General features: G+C 35.5%; 6 protein-coding genes across 8 annotated transcripts; 3 read left to right on the top strand and 3 right to left on the bottom strand.

Annotated features, from left to right (window-relative positions):
- The first annotated feature begins 1,287 nt into the window (after nucleotides 1-1,287).
- On the top strand, nucleotides 1,288-4,473 carry LOC111787930 (mannan endo-1,4-beta-mannosidase 7). Of its 2 annotated transcripts, XM_023668027.2 has the most exons (5): nucleotides 1,291-1,702; nucleotides 1,790-1,984; nucleotides 2,577-2,699; nucleotides 3,536-3,729; nucleotides 3,822-4,473. In XM_023668027.2, the coding sequence occupies exons 1-5, from the start codon at nucleotides 1,394-1,396 to the stop codon at nucleotides 4,279-4,281; spliced, it is 1,281 nt and encodes a 426-aa protein (XP_023523795.1). In that variant the 5' UTR covers nucleotides 1,291-1,393; the 3' UTR covers nucleotides 4,282-4,473. The 2 variants fall into 2 exon arrangements, with proteins under 2 accessions (XP_023523796.1, XP_023523795.1); XM_023668028.2 differs by lacking the exon at nucleotides 1,790-1,984 and having other exon boundaries at nucleotides 1,288-1,702.
- LOC111787929 (glucose-1-phosphate adenylyltransferase large subunit 1) lies at nucleotides 4,344-8,289 on the bottom strand. 2 transcript variants are annotated; one of them, XM_023668025.2, is made up of 15 exons: nucleotides 8,212-8,289; nucleotides 7,865-8,106; nucleotides 7,670-7,792; nucleotides 7,347-7,520; nucleotides 7,157-7,249; nucleotides 7,010-7,093; nucleotides 6,846-6,901; nucleotides 6,655-6,748; nucleotides 6,370-6,555; nucleotides 6,204-6,284; nucleotides 5,911-5,997; nucleotides 5,730-5,834; nucleotides 5,400-5,506; nucleotides 4,883-4,943; nucleotides 4,344-4,664 (listed from the first exon to the last, which is right to left on the bottom strand). In XM_023668025.2, exons 2-15 carry the CDS (start codon nucleotides 8,093-8,095, stop codon nucleotides 4,563-4,565), a joined length of 1,584 nt encoding a protein of 527 aa, XP_023523793.1. In that variant the 5' UTR covers nucleotides 8,096-8,106; nucleotides 8,212-8,289; the 3' UTR covers nucleotides 4,344-4,562. The 2 variants fall into 2 exon arrangements, with proteins under 2 accessions (XP_023523793.1, XP_086977753.1); XM_087121627.1 differs by lacking the exon at nucleotides 8,212-8,289 and having other exon boundaries at nucleotides 7,865-8,205.
- An 800-nt stretch (nucleotides 8,290-9,089) lies between these two features.
- Nucleotides 9,090-9,811, top strand: LOC147793347 (large ribosomal subunit protein bL31c-like). The gene is made up of 2 exons (XM_087121165.1): nucleotides 9,090-9,249; nucleotides 9,336-9,811. Exons 1-2 carry the CDS (start codon nucleotides 9,178-9,180, stop codon nucleotides 9,663-9,665), a joined length of 402 nt encoding a protein of 133 aa, XP_086977291.1. The 5' UTR covers nucleotides 9,090-9,177; the 3' UTR covers nucleotides 9,666-9,811.
- Nucleotides 9,812-11,263: 1,452 nt separating this feature from the next.
- On the bottom strand, nucleotides 11,264-12,510 carry LOC111787931 (putative jasmonic acid carboxyl methyltransferase 2). Its single transcript, XM_023668029.2, has 2 exons — nucleotides 11,731-12,510; nucleotides 11,264-11,662 (listed from the first exon to the last, which is right to left on the bottom strand). Exons 1-2 carry the CDS (start codon nucleotides 12,472-12,474, stop codon nucleotides 11,300-11,302), a joined length of 1,107 nt encoding a protein of 368 aa, XP_023523797.2. The 5' UTR covers nucleotides 12,475-12,510; the 3' UTR covers nucleotides 11,264-11,299.
- A 2,905-nt stretch (nucleotides 12,511-15,415) lies between these two features.
- On the top strand, nucleotides 15,416-16,087 carry LOC111787576 (large ribosomal subunit protein bL31c). Its single transcript, XM_087121177.1, is given in 3 exon segments — nucleotides 15,416-15,526; nucleotides 15,613-15,736; nucleotides 15,739-16,087. Coding segments are annotated over 3 exon segments (399 nt in total). The 5' UTR covers nucleotides 15,416-15,454; the 3' UTR covers nucleotides 15,942-16,087.
- A 451-nt stretch (nucleotides 16,088-16,538) lies between these two features.
- LOC111789214 (putative jasmonic acid carboxyl methyltransferase 2) lies at nucleotides 16,539-17,957 on the bottom strand. Its single transcript, XM_023669911.2, has 2 exons — nucleotides 17,124-17,957; nucleotides 16,539-17,055 (listed from the first exon to the last, which is right to left on the bottom strand). Exons 1-2 carry the CDS (start codon nucleotides 17,889-17,891, stop codon nucleotides 16,693-16,695), a joined length of 1,131 nt encoding a protein of 376 aa, XP_023525679.2. The 5' UTR covers nucleotides 17,892-17,957; the 3' UTR covers nucleotides 16,539-16,692.
- Nucleotides 17,958-18,117: the final 160 nt, after the last annotated feature.

Below are 18,117 nucleotides of genomic sequence, written 5' to 3'. Positions count from 1 at the left end.
TAATAAAATATTATTTAATTTGTTTTAACCTAATACTTCGCAACCAATTAAATAAAAATTTACATATCATTATAACTTCGTTTATCTTGGTAAAACTGACTAAATTCAAATATATAATACTAAAAATTTAAATTTATTCTATATGTGACAAAAGAAAGTATGCACAAGAGAGAACACTACCATATCAATTTAGCTCATCTCGATATTCATATGATAATATATATATATAACATTATAATCTAGCTCGTATCGTTAAAAATTATCAATTAAAAGTAAAAAGATAGTGTAAACCTGAGATAATAATCAATAAAAATTTGAGGTATTTATTATTATTCAGCGAGATATACCGTTTTAAATTATCATGATTAATTAAGATTTTATGATAATTAAATACATAACTTTACACGAATCAAATATGAATCACACAAATAAATATTTATTAAAATCGTTGAAAAAAACGATTGCTCTCGCCCGACCCGACCCGGATATGCATTAAAGAACGGGCAACCGGTCGCCGCGATCTCCGGCTGAATGTAATCGGTCCCGATTTGGGCGGTGAAAGACTAGAAAGACTTGCAGATTCACCCATATTTATTACCTTTTGTTCTCCCATTTTAATAATTTAATAATCCTCAGATTATGATGTTTTAAAATTTTTTATTTATTGTACAAAATCGGCTACCATTTTATTTATCATTCTCTTTTCGTACCATACAATCAATCGCACAAATCCCTCTCAGCCACAAATGTAATATTGCCACGTGTATGGCTGCCTTTTTTTCTGAAAAATAATCCTTTTCTCATTAAAATAAATAATTTACATTATTACATTTTAAATAAAATAAAATGCTCACTCCCATACTCTATTACCTAACCCAATGATATATACATATTTCAATTAAGTTTAAGGTAATATTTTAAAGTCCAAAGAAGGAAATAAATAAATAAATAAATAACAACCACTATTTTAAAAATAAGATCAAATTCACTTAAATTCTTTTAGCTTAACTCTTATTAAATTTAATAAGGTATATAAATTCGATTAAAAAGTCAAATATATATATTAAAATTAAAAAAATACATTATATTACAAATTTGATTCTTATAATTTTTTAAAAATAGTTTATAATTTTTTTTAAGAAAATGTTTTTTTTTTTTTTTTTAAATATGGGGATTCAATTATTTCCTAAAATTAATGTGGGGCCCACAACACGACCTCTTATGGCAACAACATAACCGTGAAAATATTGATAAGAAAAGAAAATAATAAAGAAACAGCGAACAGTTAAAGTTGAGAAGCGGGCCAGCTCTCCACTTTCCAGGCCGCCCTAGAAGCTCTTAATAAATGACAGCCCCATTCCACTTTCACTCTTAACAAACCCACAACACAGAGATGAGGCTTTGGAGTACGGTTTTGGTGGTTCTGGTTCTGGTTCTGGTTCGAGCCAAAGCAGACGATGGGTTCGTGAGTACCAGAGGGCAGCAGCTGATACTGAACGGAAGCCCATTTTACGCCAATGGGTTCAATGCGTATTGGCTAATGTACTTCGGGTCAGACCCATCGCAGAGAAACAAGGTCTCCTCTGCTTTTGAAGAAGCCGTCAAGCATGGGCTCTCCATTGGCAGAACTTGGGCCTTCAGCGACGGCGGAGACAGCCCTTTGCAGTACTCTCCCGGCAGCTACAATGAGAAGATGTTTCAGGTGAAGAAAATGCTCCGATTGCTTTGATTTTTGCGGTTTAGTGTGTGTGTGTGTGTGTTTATGCTAAATGGGAAATGGGTTTGTTAGGGTTTGGATTTTGCGGTGTCGGAGGCGAGGAAATATGGGATTAAATTGATATTGAGTTTGGTGAACAACTATGAGAATATGGGAGGGAAAAAGCAGTATGTGGAGTGGGCGAGGAATGAGGGGCAGTCTATTTCATCCGACGATGATTTCTTCAGTAACCCTGTTGTGAAAGGGCTGTACAAGAATCATATTAAGGTAATTTCACAAACCCATAACCCTTTTCGCTTTTGTTTCGTTGATTGAGGCTTTGAAAGGGGTTTGTTTGTGCGGGGTTGGTGAAAATGAAACGGCTGGTTTAAGTGGTTGGGAATAATTTTAACAGGTCATTTACAGAGGGGAGTAATTATGATTTTTTTTTTACTTTTACTTTTACTTTTTTTTTTCTTTTTTTTTTTTTTTTGGTTCAAAAACTGAAAGATGATAATGTTGTGTGTTAATTTTAAATATCCATAAATTATATTTTAAAATTTTGAAAGATACCCTTAAATTAAACAAAAATAAAAAATAAATCTAGAATTTTTATTAGTGCTTCAATAAATTTGAACTTTTAAAAAGTTCCATTAATATAGGAACTAAAATCATATATTGATTATATCCTTTCAATAATAGTAAAAATAATTAATAAATTTAAGGTGTTTTTAAAATTAATAATATTAATGAAACTAACTGTAAGTGTATTTTGAGATAATAATTTTCAAAAGTTAATATGCAATAAGTTTATATTAATCTATGGATTTTAATTTATGAATATTGATAATTTTGTTTGAATGCATATTTTGTATATTAGAGCATTTTGACAAGAATCAACAGCTTCACCGGAGTAGCTTATAAAGATGATCCAACCATAATGGCTTGGGAACTCATGAACGAGCCTAGGTGTCCTTCAGATCCTTCGGGGAACACGATTCAGGTTCTCTCTAGATTTTCCCTTCCTTTCTTAGTTTCTTATTTCCCTTCCTTTCTTAGTTAAAGCCTACCGCTAATATATATTGTCCAAGTTTAGGTGAGTTTCGCACCCGTGTAACAAATGTTTCGTTCTCCTCTCCAACTAATGTGTGCCAACGTCTTCTCCTCTCCAACTCATGTGTGCTCGTGCCAGCAAAGACGCTGGGCCCTTAAAAGGGTATGTGTGCTCGTGCCAACGAAAACGTTGAGCCCTTAAAAGGGTGGGTGAGATCCTACATCGGTCTGAGAGGGGAACGAATCCACACCCTTATAACAAATGCTTCGTTCCCCTCTCAAACTAATGTGTGTCAGCGAGGACGCTGGGGCCTTAAGGGGGTGAGTGAGATCCCACATCGGTTGGAGAGCGGATCTAATCCACACTCTTATAACAAATGATTCGTTCTCCTTTCCAACTAATGTGTGCTAGCGAGGATGCTAGGCCCTTAAGAGGGTGGGTGAGATCCCATATCGTCTAAGAGGGGAACAAATCCACACTCTTCTAACAAATGCTTCAATCCCCTCTCCAACTAATGTGTGCCAGCGAGGACGCTGGGGCCTTAAGGGGTTGAGTGAGATCCAACATCGATCAGAGAGGGGAACTAATCCCCACCCTTATAACAAATGCTTTGTTCTCCTCTCCAACTAATGTGTGCCAATGAGGATGCTGGGCCCTTAAGGAGTGGGTGAGATTCGGAGCGAAGTATTCTTTATAAGGGTGCGAGAGCCTCTTCCTAAATAAACGCATTTTAAAATCGTGAGGCTATATGTTTAAGAAGTTTGATGTATGAAACAATGGGGCAGGCGTGGATTAGAGAAATGGGTTCATACTTGAAATCAATAGATGGGAAGCACTTGTTAGAAGCTGGTTTGGAAGGGTTCTATGGACAATCAAGGAATCAAGGGAATCCAAACTTTCAAGTGGGAACTGATTTCATTGCCAACAATCAGATACCTGAAATCGACTTTGCCACAGTCCACTCATATCCTGATCAATGGTAACAATAAAGCTTCTTCCCTTCTTCACTTCACTTCACTTCTTCAATCCATTAGGACAAATGAAATGGGTGATTTCTACTGATGTTTGTAGGCTAACTGGTTCAACTAATCAGAATCAGCTCTCATTCCTAAACACTTGGCTCAATGAACACATCCAAGATGCACAGAACATTCTGCACAAGCCAGTTCTCTTTGCTGAGTTTGGGAAATCTACAAAGAACTCTGCCTCTGATCAAAGGGATCAGCTTTACAATGCTGTTTATTCAGCTGTGTACTCCTCCGCTCGAGGCGGCGGTGCAGCTGTGGGCGGATTGTTCTGGCAACTTTTAGTTGAAGGAATGGATTCTTTTCGAGACGGGTACGAAGTGATACTTAGCGAGAACCCATCGACTGCTAACTTAATATCTCAGGAGTCTAGAAGGCTGATTCGCATCAGGAAGATGTATGCTAGACTCAGGAACATTGAGAAGTTGAAGAGAGCAAAGGAGATAGGAAGAGCAGAGTGGGAGGAGGCCTTAAAGGGAGGCAACAACAACAGTCCTGGAAATTAAGCAAAATATTGACTACTTGATATAAGTTTTGAGGTTAAGAGATGAGAGTTCTTGCTCATCCAAAAGCTGAATGTGGTGCCTTGTGATATAAGGATTGAAATCAAGAGTTGTCTTAGGAAATATTTTGGCTTTCTACATTTTACATATAAGAAAAGAAGTTAAATATTTACGCCAATTATTCATTGCTGAGAATTGTAGGTTTCAAGCCTCCAGCAATTGCTTCCTTTTCAACCCTCACCTATCTCTTGGCCTGACCACCAAAAGGCTGCTGCCATTGGAATTTAAATAATGGTTCCATCTTTTATCTTCGCATTCTTCAATGTGACTGTGATACCGGATCTTATATAAAATCCTTCGTCTGGTCTCTCAGCTTCTTGAACGCCCTGAAAAAGTTACAAGCGCGCTTTGATCATATAGCTTCATAATTTGGAGAGTTTGCAAATTCTTAGAATACAATAAACTCATGAACCAAACTCAAGTTTTTGTTGCTTATTTCTTTCTTCAAATTCAAACACAGATTAAACAATTTAAACTTCGTAAACTTTAACGTATTAAAGCTACGAGCCAAGCATCCTTTAAAGAGTATAAAATTTATACTTACTTCAGTATTCGCAATAACCACATTTCTTCCAATCTTGGCATTCTTGTCAATTATGCAATTCCTGAAGTTGCAAAGAATCAGAAACAAAAACGAATCCACGTACTAATAATTTCATGATAATCAGTGAGAGATAATAAAGTAATGGTTATATTTAACTAATAAAAGGGTTGCACATAGTTTTATGTAATAGACCAAGCTCAGATATTATTTTCTTTCGGCTTTCCTTTATGGGCTTCCCCTCAAGGTTCTAAGGACGTTTCCAAGCTTTTTAAGGAATGCTTCGTTCTCCTCTCCAACCAATGAGAGATCTCAAAATCTATTCCCTTGTGGTCTAGCATCCTCGCTGACACTATTGTTTGATTCAAGCTCAAACTCACTACTAATAAATATTGTCATCTTTGGACTTTCTCTTTTAGGTTCTCCCTTGAAGTTTTAAAACGCGTCGACCAGAGAGGTTTCCTCATCCTTATAAGGAATGTGTCGTTCTTTTTTTTTTTTTTTTTTTTTTGCATATTACCTGATTTTGGTGTTCTCTCCAATGCCAATTGGGATCTTTCCATCGGCAAGCAGAGATGCAATTTCAGATTCAGTCTGGTAGTAGTCCGCACCCATCATCATAGTATCCTAGAATGCAAAACCAACCAATCCAAACATTATAAACGTTTTTCAACTATGTGACAACAGCAAGTAACAAACAGCTGCTATGAATTTAATTCGGAGCAATATATCTATACTATCACAAATCAGCATGGCCAGTTCTCTTGTATTAGTTCAAGTTTAAGCCAACCAGCTTTTGAAACTGCATTTAGTCTTCTTGTATCCTATTGGGAGGGAGGGAATGGCTCACCTTGAGCTCCACACCGTACTCCAATCGAGAGCGCACACCAACGATGGAGTGTTCAACGTTACATTCTCGGAGAAAGCAACCATGAGATATTATTGCATCTACAATCTGCAAATACAGTTTCTTTTGATATACAAGAATCAAACGGATGATGCAGAGAGCAAATTTGAGTTCCATATCTTACCCTGCATTTCTCAACTTTGGAAGGGGGCAAGAATCTAGGTGATGTATAAAATGGAGTCTTTGGATCATAGAACTTAAATTTTGGGCCCTGCATGAAAGACACAACTAATCATCAGCTTACATAACTACTTTCTTGTGTTAGGAGAAAGACCTTGCATTCATTACGTTTGAGCATGTTTTGTTTGAAACTTTCACAGGCAACTTAAGTTACTTGATATGGATCAAGGGCAGGAGGAATTATATTCGATGCAAGTATTTAACTCAATGAATATAAGCATGAAAGCTGGATACAACCTGTTCCGTTAGAGCTAAGTTGGCATCAAAAAATGACCTCACGGTTCCAATGTCCTCCCAGTAGTCATTGAATAGATATGCCTGAAACAATTGGGAAACGTAGTTCTATTATCACCAAAAGCCTTCCTCTTCATGAAACACAAAACTTTATCTAAATGGATCTCACTTGAACTTTGTGGTCCTTAACAGCCGATGGAATAATTTCAGAGCCAAAGTCATTGCATGAGGGATAAGTACATTTCAAAAGCTTTAGTAGAATATCAGTTCTAAATACATAGACTCCCATTGATGCAATATAACGATTTGTTCTTGCATCTTGTTCTGAAAGTCCTAGAACTCTCGTGTCAACTTCCTGCAGTATAACATATGATGGATTGAAAACAAAATCAGACAAAGATTTGGCGCCCCATAGGAACAGGACTCATAAACTAATTGCATCAATGTTATCAACCATTGCTTTCAGGTCAGATCCCTTTGGTTTCTCTGCAAAATGTAGAATGCGTCCTGTATCATCTATTTTCATGAGACCGTAGTCTGATGCTCGGCTGCAAAATACCGAAGCAATAATGGATATCTAAGAGTTTAAGAATATAATCATAATAATCATAAGATCATGGCGGCCACGACGAAAGAAAGGCATACCTATCATCCATTGGTATGCATGATACTGTAATATCTGCATCTGTGTCAATATGTCTCTGCACGTTCAAAACAACCAGAAAGCCCCAATGAATCAAACGAAAACAAAAATTTGTGCAAAACAATGATACGAACAACGACAAACTAGCTATGATTTAACATTATACCTGCACAAAATCCATGTAATCCATCCGGTAAAGGTGATCGCCAGACAAAATTAGAATGTTTTCAACATTTTTGGTCTTAGCAGCCTGCAGAAACCCAATGGTCAAAACGTTCTTTACACATTTAAAAAGCTGATCTTATGCGCCCACCTCAAATAACCATATAAATTGCCTGACAGCATCGGCAGTTCCTTGGAACCACTTCTTTCCGGTTTCACCCTGAGTCTGAGTGGCAGCTAGAACCTGTGTGTCTCAAACATGAATCGGGAGATTGAGCTCGATTAACACAATTGCTAAGACGGGGTATAGATTGTAACAATGGGAAGAACAGTCATGATACCTCCACGAATCCATCGCCAAAATTCACTCCATTTCCAAAATTGTAAATACGAGCAAGGTGACGATTGAGAGAAAAGGAATTAAACTGTGTTAGAACGAATATCTTTTCGATGCCACTATTGATGCAATTGCTCATAGGTATGTCGATCAGCCTATAACAACCTCCAATTGGAACCTGCAAATCGTGCACTAATTCGTTATCCTGTGTTGGATCAAGGGCTTCTTATCTGTAATAACCATCTAAACGTCTCCCCCAATCAACAATGCTTTCAAGGTTATGAAGCTATCCTTCATGATATTAGCGATTCGCTAACAGGAAATTACCGCAGGTTTGGATCGCTGGCTGGTGAGAGGATACAGGCGAGTTCCAGCACCTCCGCCCAATATGATTGAAGCGACCTTCTTCGGATCAGCTCTTGGAGCCTCCAATATGGGAGCCTGTAAAATCTGAGGCCAAATTTGGAGTCAAAATTCCTATAAAAGTTCATACTCTTATGAATATCAATAATATCGACGTACCATTGCTTCCTCATCGATATCTGACATGAGAACAGCATGAGCAACTCCTGGTTTAAGCTTTGTAGCGCAGCTCTGAGAAGAAGGATTCTTCCGCGAGTGCACATTCATCTGCATCTGTTTGCATCTTCGAATACTCTCTCCCCAGAGCCCGGAACGTTGATTCCTACCACACTGATCGCTGATTCGAAATGGAATGCTATCGGCCTTCAAGGTCACGCCAAACGAATCCATTGTCCGATCAACTGGAGATCAAGAAAAGGTACGTTCTCCGATTAGCTAGTCTGAATATGCTGAGTAAATCACAGAACAGAAAAAATCAGAAATATATCGGATCTTTTCTAACTAACAATATCTTCACAGAAAAGAGCCGAGTCGGACCAACTCGTCAGCTCAGCATTTCTCTTGGCCTCTTATACTAGTTTTTCTTTTTTCTTTTTTTTTCTTTTTTTCTTATCTTTTTTAAATAATAATAATAAATAATAAATAAATAAATAAAAAAAAAAAAAAAAGAAGATGATTGGCCTTTGAAATTATTTGTTCTTAAAAAAATTTAATTTATGAAATTAAATTGAGCTTTTTTTTTTCTTTTTAATTTTAATTCAATTCGCAATTTCTTGATCCAATTTTTCTATTAATTAAATTAAAAAACACTCATCTAACTAACAAATAAAAAACTGGCTTTTTTTTTAAGAAAACTTTTTTATCCTTGAAATTTTACTCGAAAAAAAAATTGCAATAGAACTGTTGACCCGGTAGCCTGTACTGTGCGGTGTACGGCCCATAGTCACGACATTTATATAGAAAATCAGAAACAGAGGAAGAATATAAATTGTTGACCACAAATTTCAAACCAAATGGACGGTTGATATTCTCCACAAATTTAAGACAGTGGAGATCACGTGACCATCAAATCAAATAATTTTCTTTTAGGCTGCCATTACTAATTTTCATTATATTTTATTTCGATTTTTTTTTTAATTTTAACTCAAATCATAAATATGAGCATTTATTATCATCAATTTAATAACTAAAAAAACTCCATCCTTAAATTAAAAGATTTTAGAACTTATAAAAATGGCTTTTTCCCCTAAAAGTTAAAAAATTATTATTTCATTTTATCCAATTAATTCATTTCAACTAATCCAACTAAATTATTAATGTTTAAATATCTGATGTTTAGGCCCATTGAAGCCCAAGGTCAAAGTTTAAGGCCCAATACTGGCAGGCCCAAAATAGAAAAACGAGTGAAGAGGAACTCATCTCCCCCATCTGTTCTTCCTCCCACTTATCCTCTCTTCATCGCGACCGCAGCAATGGCGCTCAACCTAACAAATTCCTTCCTTCAACGGCCATTTTCTCCGGCTATCGCACCGCCGAAGAACAAGGTATTTTCCCCGTTTTCTCACTTCTCAATTTTCCGAAGATGGTGACTGTTCATCTCTATTGCCCTAAATTTCTGTGTAATTTCCAGGAGTTAGGAGCGAGACGTTACCGGCCGGTGGTGACCTGCCGGAAAAAGGATATTCATCCCCAATTCTACGAGGATGCGAAGGTTTATTGCAACGGAGAACTGGTGATGACAACCGGAGGGACTCAGAAAGAGTACTCCGTGGATGTGTGGTCGGGAAATCACCCGTTCTATTTGGGCAGCCGCTCCGCCCTGCTAGTCGACGCTGATCAGGTGGAGAAATTCCGCAAGAAATTTGGAGAGCTGTCGCAGTTGATGGAGATTCCTGTCCTTAAAGGTGAAATCGTTCTGCCTACAAAACGCAAATCCGGCGGCAAAGGGAAGAAGAAGTAGAAGACTAAAGAATATTCAATTAGCCTGGTAACAAGTTCGATTCAAATGCATATTGAGATTTTTGGTTCTTCTATTGCATCATATATCTGTGTAATTTATCACAATCGAAACTAATTTGTCTGAATTCAACCGCTTGTTTCTGTCAATTGCCTTGCATTGCCTCGCTGTTCTTTAAATGCTCATTGTTGATGAAGAGTTTGATGGGTCTGCTGTAGACTTGTTCTTCGTTTGTTCAATTTTCTTTCTAGCCATCAGCTGGATACCCATTTGATCATTATTTGGGTTTGAAAACTTGAGCTTATATATAAACGCTTACTTCCTCAGTGATTTTTTTTGTAATTTGGCTAAGAATTCAGTTTTAGCTTAGAATTGATATCAAAAAGAAGAAAATTCATGGAGGGAAAGAAAGTTATAGAGAAATTATAATAGGAATTGTTGAAGTTCTGGGCCACTTCATGGCAATCTTGTTTTTCTGCTACTGAATTGCTTATGAGAGGAAGCCATAGCAAATTACGGCAAGTCTCTGTTCCAAGTATTGTTTATTAGAATGAATTTCGTTTAGAGAATTTAAAAGTTCATAGATCTAAGATTGTTTGGAAAATTCGTTTGAATATGGGTGAAATATCTGTTGGATCTTAGGTCCGTTTGATTGAAATGAAGCTCCAGAAAAAACTTAATGATTCTTAAAATCATTGCAGTATTTATCTAACTTTTAAGTGTAATCTAATCGAGAAATTAATATATACATACACACACGTTAATGATTTTGAATTCATTTTAGATAATGAAAGGTTAAACAGTAAATCATCAACAAGTCTATTTGTTTATGAATTTTAAAAAATATTTAATAGACCTTAGAATATGGTAGAGTCCATTTTGTAAGTATGGAACGTAATGACTTTGAAAATCATTTACCTTGTATTTCAATAGTTGTAACTTTTATATTTAAAACCATAATTAGCGGTGTCTAAATGTGACATTAAAGTAAATAATTTTTTTTTAAATACATTAATAAAATACAAGCAACCCAAAGTTTGTAACCATCTGAAAATAAATGAAACTTGGTTCTCTTTAATGTGGCATGAATTGTAATATCTTGTGACAATTTGAGTAATATTTTATTTATATCTTCCTTAAAGTTTATATTGTATAATTGATGTCTTAGTTCATATCAATGTTTCTCTTGAAAAAAGAGGCTACACAAGAGGGGTCGGAATGCGTTGTCCAATCAAACAAAAAGCTAGAAAAATGGATATGTCTCTTTATCAAACAAAAAGACAAAGAAAGTGCATAGACCGTAGATCAAACAAAAAAAATAAAGTGAGACATGTCTCCTTATGAAACAAGATATAATTATTATTTTATATTTGTTATTGGAACAAAAATAAGTTATTTATCTCCTTAATTATCATTAATTCTCCAACCCTTGTCAGCAAAGTACTGAATATACCTAATTTATAAATTTTTAAAAATTTAATCAAAAAGCTTAACTTAAGATTAGTAAGCTAATAAACGTAAATACAGATTTCATTTGAATTTAAAGATAAAACGTAATTATAAATGTAATTGACATGTACTTCAAATTTCATTTGAAGATAAAACGAAATAAAAACCCATGTTTCTAATTATTCAGATCACTTCTTGACAAAAGAAATGACTAAATTGGTATTTGTAACGGTATTCTGTAACAAATAATCTTCAACAATAGCTCCGTAACGCCCGAACAGTTCATCCATAATTTCTCCTCCAAATCCAAAATGAGACTCCAACATCGTTTCAACCACAGCTCTTATCGTCTTTGCCACTCTTTGTCCTCTCGACAGACTCTTGAGCCCACTATTAGCCCCCTCTGCCAAGTCATCCCATTCCACGTCGAACTCTTCGAAATGATCTATATCGAACGACCCTTCCTTCTCTATCTCCATCCTCACTTCCTCCATGCATGGCGAATAGTAAGGTGCATTAAATGACTCGAGCTTTTCCGCGTCAACCAAACCCTATCACACAAAAATATTAGAAACCATATGATATTATCCACTTTAAGATTAAGTTCTCGTAGGTTTACCCGAGAAACGAGGGTGGTTAAAGCCTCGGCCAAGAGCTCCCACTGATGGGCGGTACCAGAAGCTGTGGGGTCCATCGATTTCCTTCCCATGAAAGACAAAACCATACGCCCACCAGACACCATCTCTTCAGAACGCGAGCTTATGAAACGCGAGAAGTCATTCCTGAACTGAGCAGCGTAAGCCAACAAAACACTCGGCGGGCTTGTCCGAGAAACATAAAGCTTCCCTTTATTCATCCTTATTTTGTCCTCTCCTTCCAAACCTTCTGGAACCTTCGACAGCCAATGGAGACTAGAAGACGAATGCACAAAATTCAAGCTATGTTTAGGAAACAACCTTCCATAGAAAGAACCCGGCATGCCGGAGATAAAACACCGCCCAACTTCATCACCGTTTGTGTCCTTGAGCCGCCGGTGGAAATCCGGCAACGACCCGAATATGCTATTGAAGTCGTTGTTGAAAAGGTCGTTCAAGAACACGGAAACTTCAGGCAGCGGGTAGCCAAGGCGTTTGCATTTGGCGTAAACAAGGTTGATGGTGTCGGAGATTAGAAGCAATGCGTTGCGCCCGGAGGAGCAGCCCAAATCCGCAATGGCAATGCTTTGCGGCGGCGAAGCGCTTGTAGCGTCCGTGCTTATAATGGCCTCCACCGCTTTCTCGGTGATCGGCATGGTGTCCGATATGATTTTTTGCTGAAGGGACGAGTTTTGCGTGTAACTCGTCTCTCCACCTCCCTTGTTCATACACAGAATTTGCGCAACTTCCTTTTTTTTTTTTTTTTTTTTTTGATTAATTTTTTTTTTGATTAATTTGTATGCAAATATATGAATTTGTACACGTATTTATAGCCTCCAAAAAGGAAACGTTATAAACGTATGCGAAATTACAATGGTGGGTCTACGTGGGTTTCCTTTTAGCACTACAATAATGTGTTGTTGGTGCCCATGGATATTTGAAAATTATTGTTTTTATTTGTTTTATTATTAAAAAAATAAAATATTTAAATGTTTATTATGCATTTTATAACCAGAAATAAGAAACTTATTATTTTATTTTGTTTTATTTCAAAATTCTATCCAAATTTTTTAGAGAAGTAGAAAATGTTATCAAATAGGTTATTATTATTATTATTATTATTATTTTATAGGATTGAGAACCACAATGAATGGAAGTGAAGACCTTGAAGAATTTTCAAAACCGTTGATTTGTCTTATGTTATCATTATTGTCTCTTGCTATTTGTATGTTGTATCACTGTTACGGATATTTTTATGACATTTTAAAATTTAATATTAGAATATTATTATTTACTATTCATTAAACATATTATTATTTTCTATTTATATTGATTACCTCTTATTATTTAAAAATTTATGTTTAAAGAAATTAAAAAAATTAAAATTAAAAAAAATAAAAAGAAAGGTTAAAGTCCTTTCGTTATCTAACTCGTAATGGAGCTTCTGATAAATCGATTCATCGATCTAACTCATAATCTTTAAAAATTTGGTTTCTAGAGTTTGAAAACGTATCTAATCAGTTTAAACATTGGTTGGGATGGAAAATTGATCTCGACCTACCGTGTTTATCCTTTTAATTCCGTTATCAACAAAATCTTATCATCCGACATATTTTTATTAATTAATTTTAAAATTAAATGATGTCATACAAAAAAAAAAAAAAAAAAAAAAAAAAACCTTTTTTTAAAAAAAATTATATATTCTTATTCCCTCTCTCTCTTTTATGGAACGCCCTTCCCGCATTTTTTTAACGTGGGCACTTTATTATTTTATTGTTTTTTATTTTGATATTGTGTGTGAAAGAAAGTAACTAGTTTAGGATTTTTGGCCAAAAATGGTTATTTAATTATAAATTTAATATCTGAAAAAGTAGAGTCCTCTTTATTGAAAATTTAAATAATTTTGACGTTTAAAATTATAAATATAATTGGCTCTAAATTGGCATTCGATATTCTCTTATCGCAAAAATTTTAAAAAGATCACCAAATATAAAATTGCTTAAAACAAACCTTTAAGTTAAAAGAATTTTTAGAATTTATATTATTAAAAGTATATATATATATATTAGAGAGAAGACAAAAAAAATTACATTATAACATTTAAATAATTCCTTTAAAAGAATTAGAAGGCAAAATTGATAGAACTTCGCATATAATTTAACCAATTAAAAAGTAAATTAAGGATAAATTTCAAAATTCAAAATTTTTAGCCTTGGATTTAAACGGAAATTTTTTTGGATTCATGAATATATTTTATACATTTTTTATTTCGAGTCATGTACCTATTAAATTCATCTAATTCATCTTCCATATTGATATATAAATCGTCTTAATTCATTTAATTCATCTCCCATATTGGTATATAAATCATTTTGATTCATGTACGAGCATTAGTGGTATATGAATCATCTTGATTCATGTACGACTCACGTACTTATTAAATTCATTTGATTTATCTCCCATATTAAATTCATTTGATTTATTTCTCATATTGGTATATGAATCATCTTGATTCATGTACGAGCATCAGTGTTATTTGGAGAAATTTTGAAATGAGAATTTGTAGCGTGAGAGGTACACTTGTAAACACTTTACGTCTAGTCATTGATTACCACTCGTGGATGTAGAGAAATCTCTTATATCTGAGCTATGTAAATTTTTGTTCTCTTTGTTTATTTTTATTTGTAGATGCGTAACTACGATCGATCTTACTCCTACTTATGCTACAACATGGTAAGAGAGACTTTTAAAATTAAAAAAAAAAAAAAAAAAAATAGCTAAATCGATGTTCTTATTTATAAACATAAACATGAGGAAAATAGACGACCAAGATTCGCAGAGTAGGTGTCGGCAACGATAAGGAATAAGAATAAATTCTGGCCTGATTGAGAAGTGTGGCAGGAAGCACAATTATAAATAAGTTCTTTCTACAAGTTGGTTATGAATTTTACTTTAAAGATATATGTCTTTCATTTCAATGTGTGCAATCTAAACAAGGAGATTTATTGTTGATGATGCGAAATTATTGATTTTTTTTTTTTTTTTAAAGAACATGTTCTTTCCATACATCCCGAACTCAAATTAATAACAACAATAACTAAATAGAATCAAAATAACATGGGTGCATTGTGTCCTCATGTCGACTTGAAGCAATATCGACTAAGTTCGGTGTATGGCCAAGCCACTTGGGCACTAGAAAATCAGAAACAGAGGAAGAATATAAATGGTTGACCACAAATTTCAAACGAAATGGACGGTTGATATTCTCCACAAATTTAAGACAGTGGAGATCACGTGACCATCAAATCAAATAATTTTCTTTTAGGCTGCCATTACTAATTTTCATTATATTTTATTTCGATTTTTTTTTTAATTTTAACTCAAATCATAAATATGAGCATTTATTATCATCAATTTAATAACTAAAAAAACTCCATCCTTAAATTAAAAGATTTTAGAACTTATAAAAATGGCTTTTTCCCCTAAAAGTTAAAAAATTATTATTTCATTTTATCCAATTAATTCATTTCAACTAATCCAACTAAATTATTAATGTTTAAATATCTGATGTTTAGGCCCATTGAAGCCCAAGGTCAAAGTTTAAGGCCCAATACTGGCAGGCCCAAAATAGAAAAACGAGTGAAGAGGAACTCATCTCCCCCATCTGTTCTTCCTCCCACTTATCCTCTCTTCATCGCGACCGCAGCAATGGCGCTCAACCTAACAAATTCCTTCCTTCAACGGCCATTTTCTCCGGCTATCGCACCGCCGAAGAACAAGGTATTTTCCCCGTTTTCTCACTTCTCAATTTTCCGGAGATGGTGACTGCTCATCTTTATTGTCCTAAATTTCTGTGTAATTTCCAGGAATTAGGAGCGAGACGCTACCGGCCGGTGGTGACCTGCCGTAAAAAGGATATTCATCACCAATTCTACGAGGACGTGTAGGTTTATTGCAACGGAGAACTGGTGATGACGACCGGTGGGACTCAGAAGAGTACTCCGTGGATGTGTGGTCGGGAAATCACCCGTTCTATTTGGGCAGCCGCTCCGCCCTGCTAGTCGACGCTGATCAGGTGGAGAAATTCCGCAAGAAATTTGGAGAGCTGTCGCAGTTGATGGAGATTCCTGTCCTTAAAGGTGAAATCGTTCTGCCTACAAAACGCAAATCCGGCGGCAAAGGGAAGAAGAAGTAGAAGACTAAAGAATATTCAATTAGCCTGGTAACAAGTTCAATTCAAATGCATATTGAGATTTTTGGTTCTTCTATTGCATCATATATCTGTGTAATTTATCACAATCGAAACTAATTTGTCTGAATTCAACCGCTTGTTTCTGTCAATTGCCTTGCATTGCCTCGCTGTTCTTTAAATGCTCATTGTTGATGAAGAGTTTGATGGGTCTGCTGTAGACATGTTCTTCGTTTGTTCAATTTCTTTCTAGCCATCAGCTGGATACCCATTTGATCATTATTTGGGTTTGAAAACTTGAGCTTATATAAACGCTTACTTACTTAGAGTTTATATTACGACCCTCCTATGTATCTTGATTAATTGAATCCTTTCTTTGTAAGTTTATATTACATGATTGATGTCTTAGTTTAGACGAGTGTTTCTCTTATTATCATTAATAAAGTGAGACATGTCTCCTTATGAAATAAAATATAATTATTATTTTATATTTGTTATTTGAACAAAAATAAGTTATTTTTCTCCTTAATTATCATTAATTACCCAATCCTTGTCGGCAAAGTATTGAATATACCTAATTTATAAATTTTAAAAAATTTAATCTAAAAACTTAACTTTAAAATTAGTATGCAAATAAACGTAAATACAATTTAAATTGAAATAATTTTATTTCAATTATAAATTGACAGGTACTCCAAATTTCATTTGAAGGTAACGAAATAAAAACTCCTAAATTATTGAAACCTATTTATTCCGATCATTTCTTAACAAAAGAAACAACTAAATTGGTACTCTTAATTGTATTCCATGACAAATAATCTTCAACAATTGTTCCATAACGCTCGAACAGTTCATCCATAATTTCTCCTCCAAATTTAAAATGAGACTCCAACATCGTTTCAACCACAGCTCTTATCGTCTTTGCTACTCTTTGTCCTCTCGACGGACTCTTGAGCCCACTAATAGTCCCCTCTGTTGAGTCATCCCATTCCACGTCGAACTCTTCGAATCGGTCTATATCGAACGACCCTTCCTTCTCTATCTCCATCCTCACTTCCTCCATGCACGGTGCATAGAAAGGTGCATTAAATGACTCGATCTTTTCCGCGTCAACCAAACCCTATCACACAAAAATATTAGAAACCATATGATATTATCCACTTTAAGCTTAAGCTCTCATAGCTTTACCTGAGAAACAAGGGTGGTTAAAGCCTCGGCCAAGAGCTCCCATTGATGGGCGGTACCAGCAGCTGTGGGGTCCATCGATTTCCTTCCCATGAAAGACAAAACCATACGCCCACCAGACACCATCTCTTCAGAACGCGAGCTTATGAAACGCGAGAAGTCATTCCTGAACTGAGCAGCGTAAGCCAACAAAACACTCGGCGGGCTTGTCCGAGAAACATAAAGCTTCCCTTTATTCATCCTTATTTTGTCCTCTCCTTCCAAACCTTCTGGAACCTTCGACAGCCAATGGAGACTAGAAGACGAATGCACAAAATTCAAGCTATGTTTAGGAAACAACCTTCCATAGAAAGAACCCGGCATGCCGGAGATAAAACACCGCCCAACTTCATCACCGTTTGTGTCCTTGAGCCGCCGGTGGAAATCCGGCAACGACCCGAATATGCTATTGAAGTCGTTGTTGAAAAGGTCGTTCAAGAACACGGAAACTTCAGGCAGCGGGTAGCCAAGGCGTTTGCATTTGGCGTAAACAAGGTTGATGGTGTCGGAGATTAGAAGCAATGCGTTGCGCCCGGAGGAGCAGCCCAAATCCGCAATGGCAATGCTTTGCGGCGGCGAAGCGCTTGTAGCGTCCGTGCTTATAATGGCCTCCACCGCTTTCTCGGTGATCGGCATGGTGTCCGATATGATCTTTTGCTGAAGGGACGAGTTTTGCGTGTAACTCGTCTCTCCACCTCCCTTGTTCATACACAGAATTTGCGCAACTTCCATTTTCTTTTCTTTTTTTTTTTTTTGATTAATTTGTAAGCAAATATATGAAATTAATAGATTGGTGAAGAAGATGGTGGAATTTGTACACGTATTTATAGCCTCCAAAAAGGAAACGTTATAAACGTATGCGAAATTACAATGGTGGGTCTGCCTGGGTTTCTTTTAGCACTACAATAATGTGTTATTTTTATATTATATTCCTATTTAAATGTTTTTTATTATTATT

The sequence above is a fragment of the Cucurbita pepo genome, chromosome 2 (assembly GCF_057944985.1).
Source record: "Cucurbita pepo subsp. pepo isolate OVF chromosome 2, ASM5794498v1, whole genome shotgun sequence".
Taxonomy (NCBI): Eukaryota; Viridiplantae; Streptophyta; class Magnoliopsida; order Cucurbitales; family Cucurbitaceae; genus Cucurbita; species Cucurbita pepo.
Note: the sequence above shows the minus strand (reverse complement) of the source record. Positions and strands in the feature narration are given on the sequence as shown.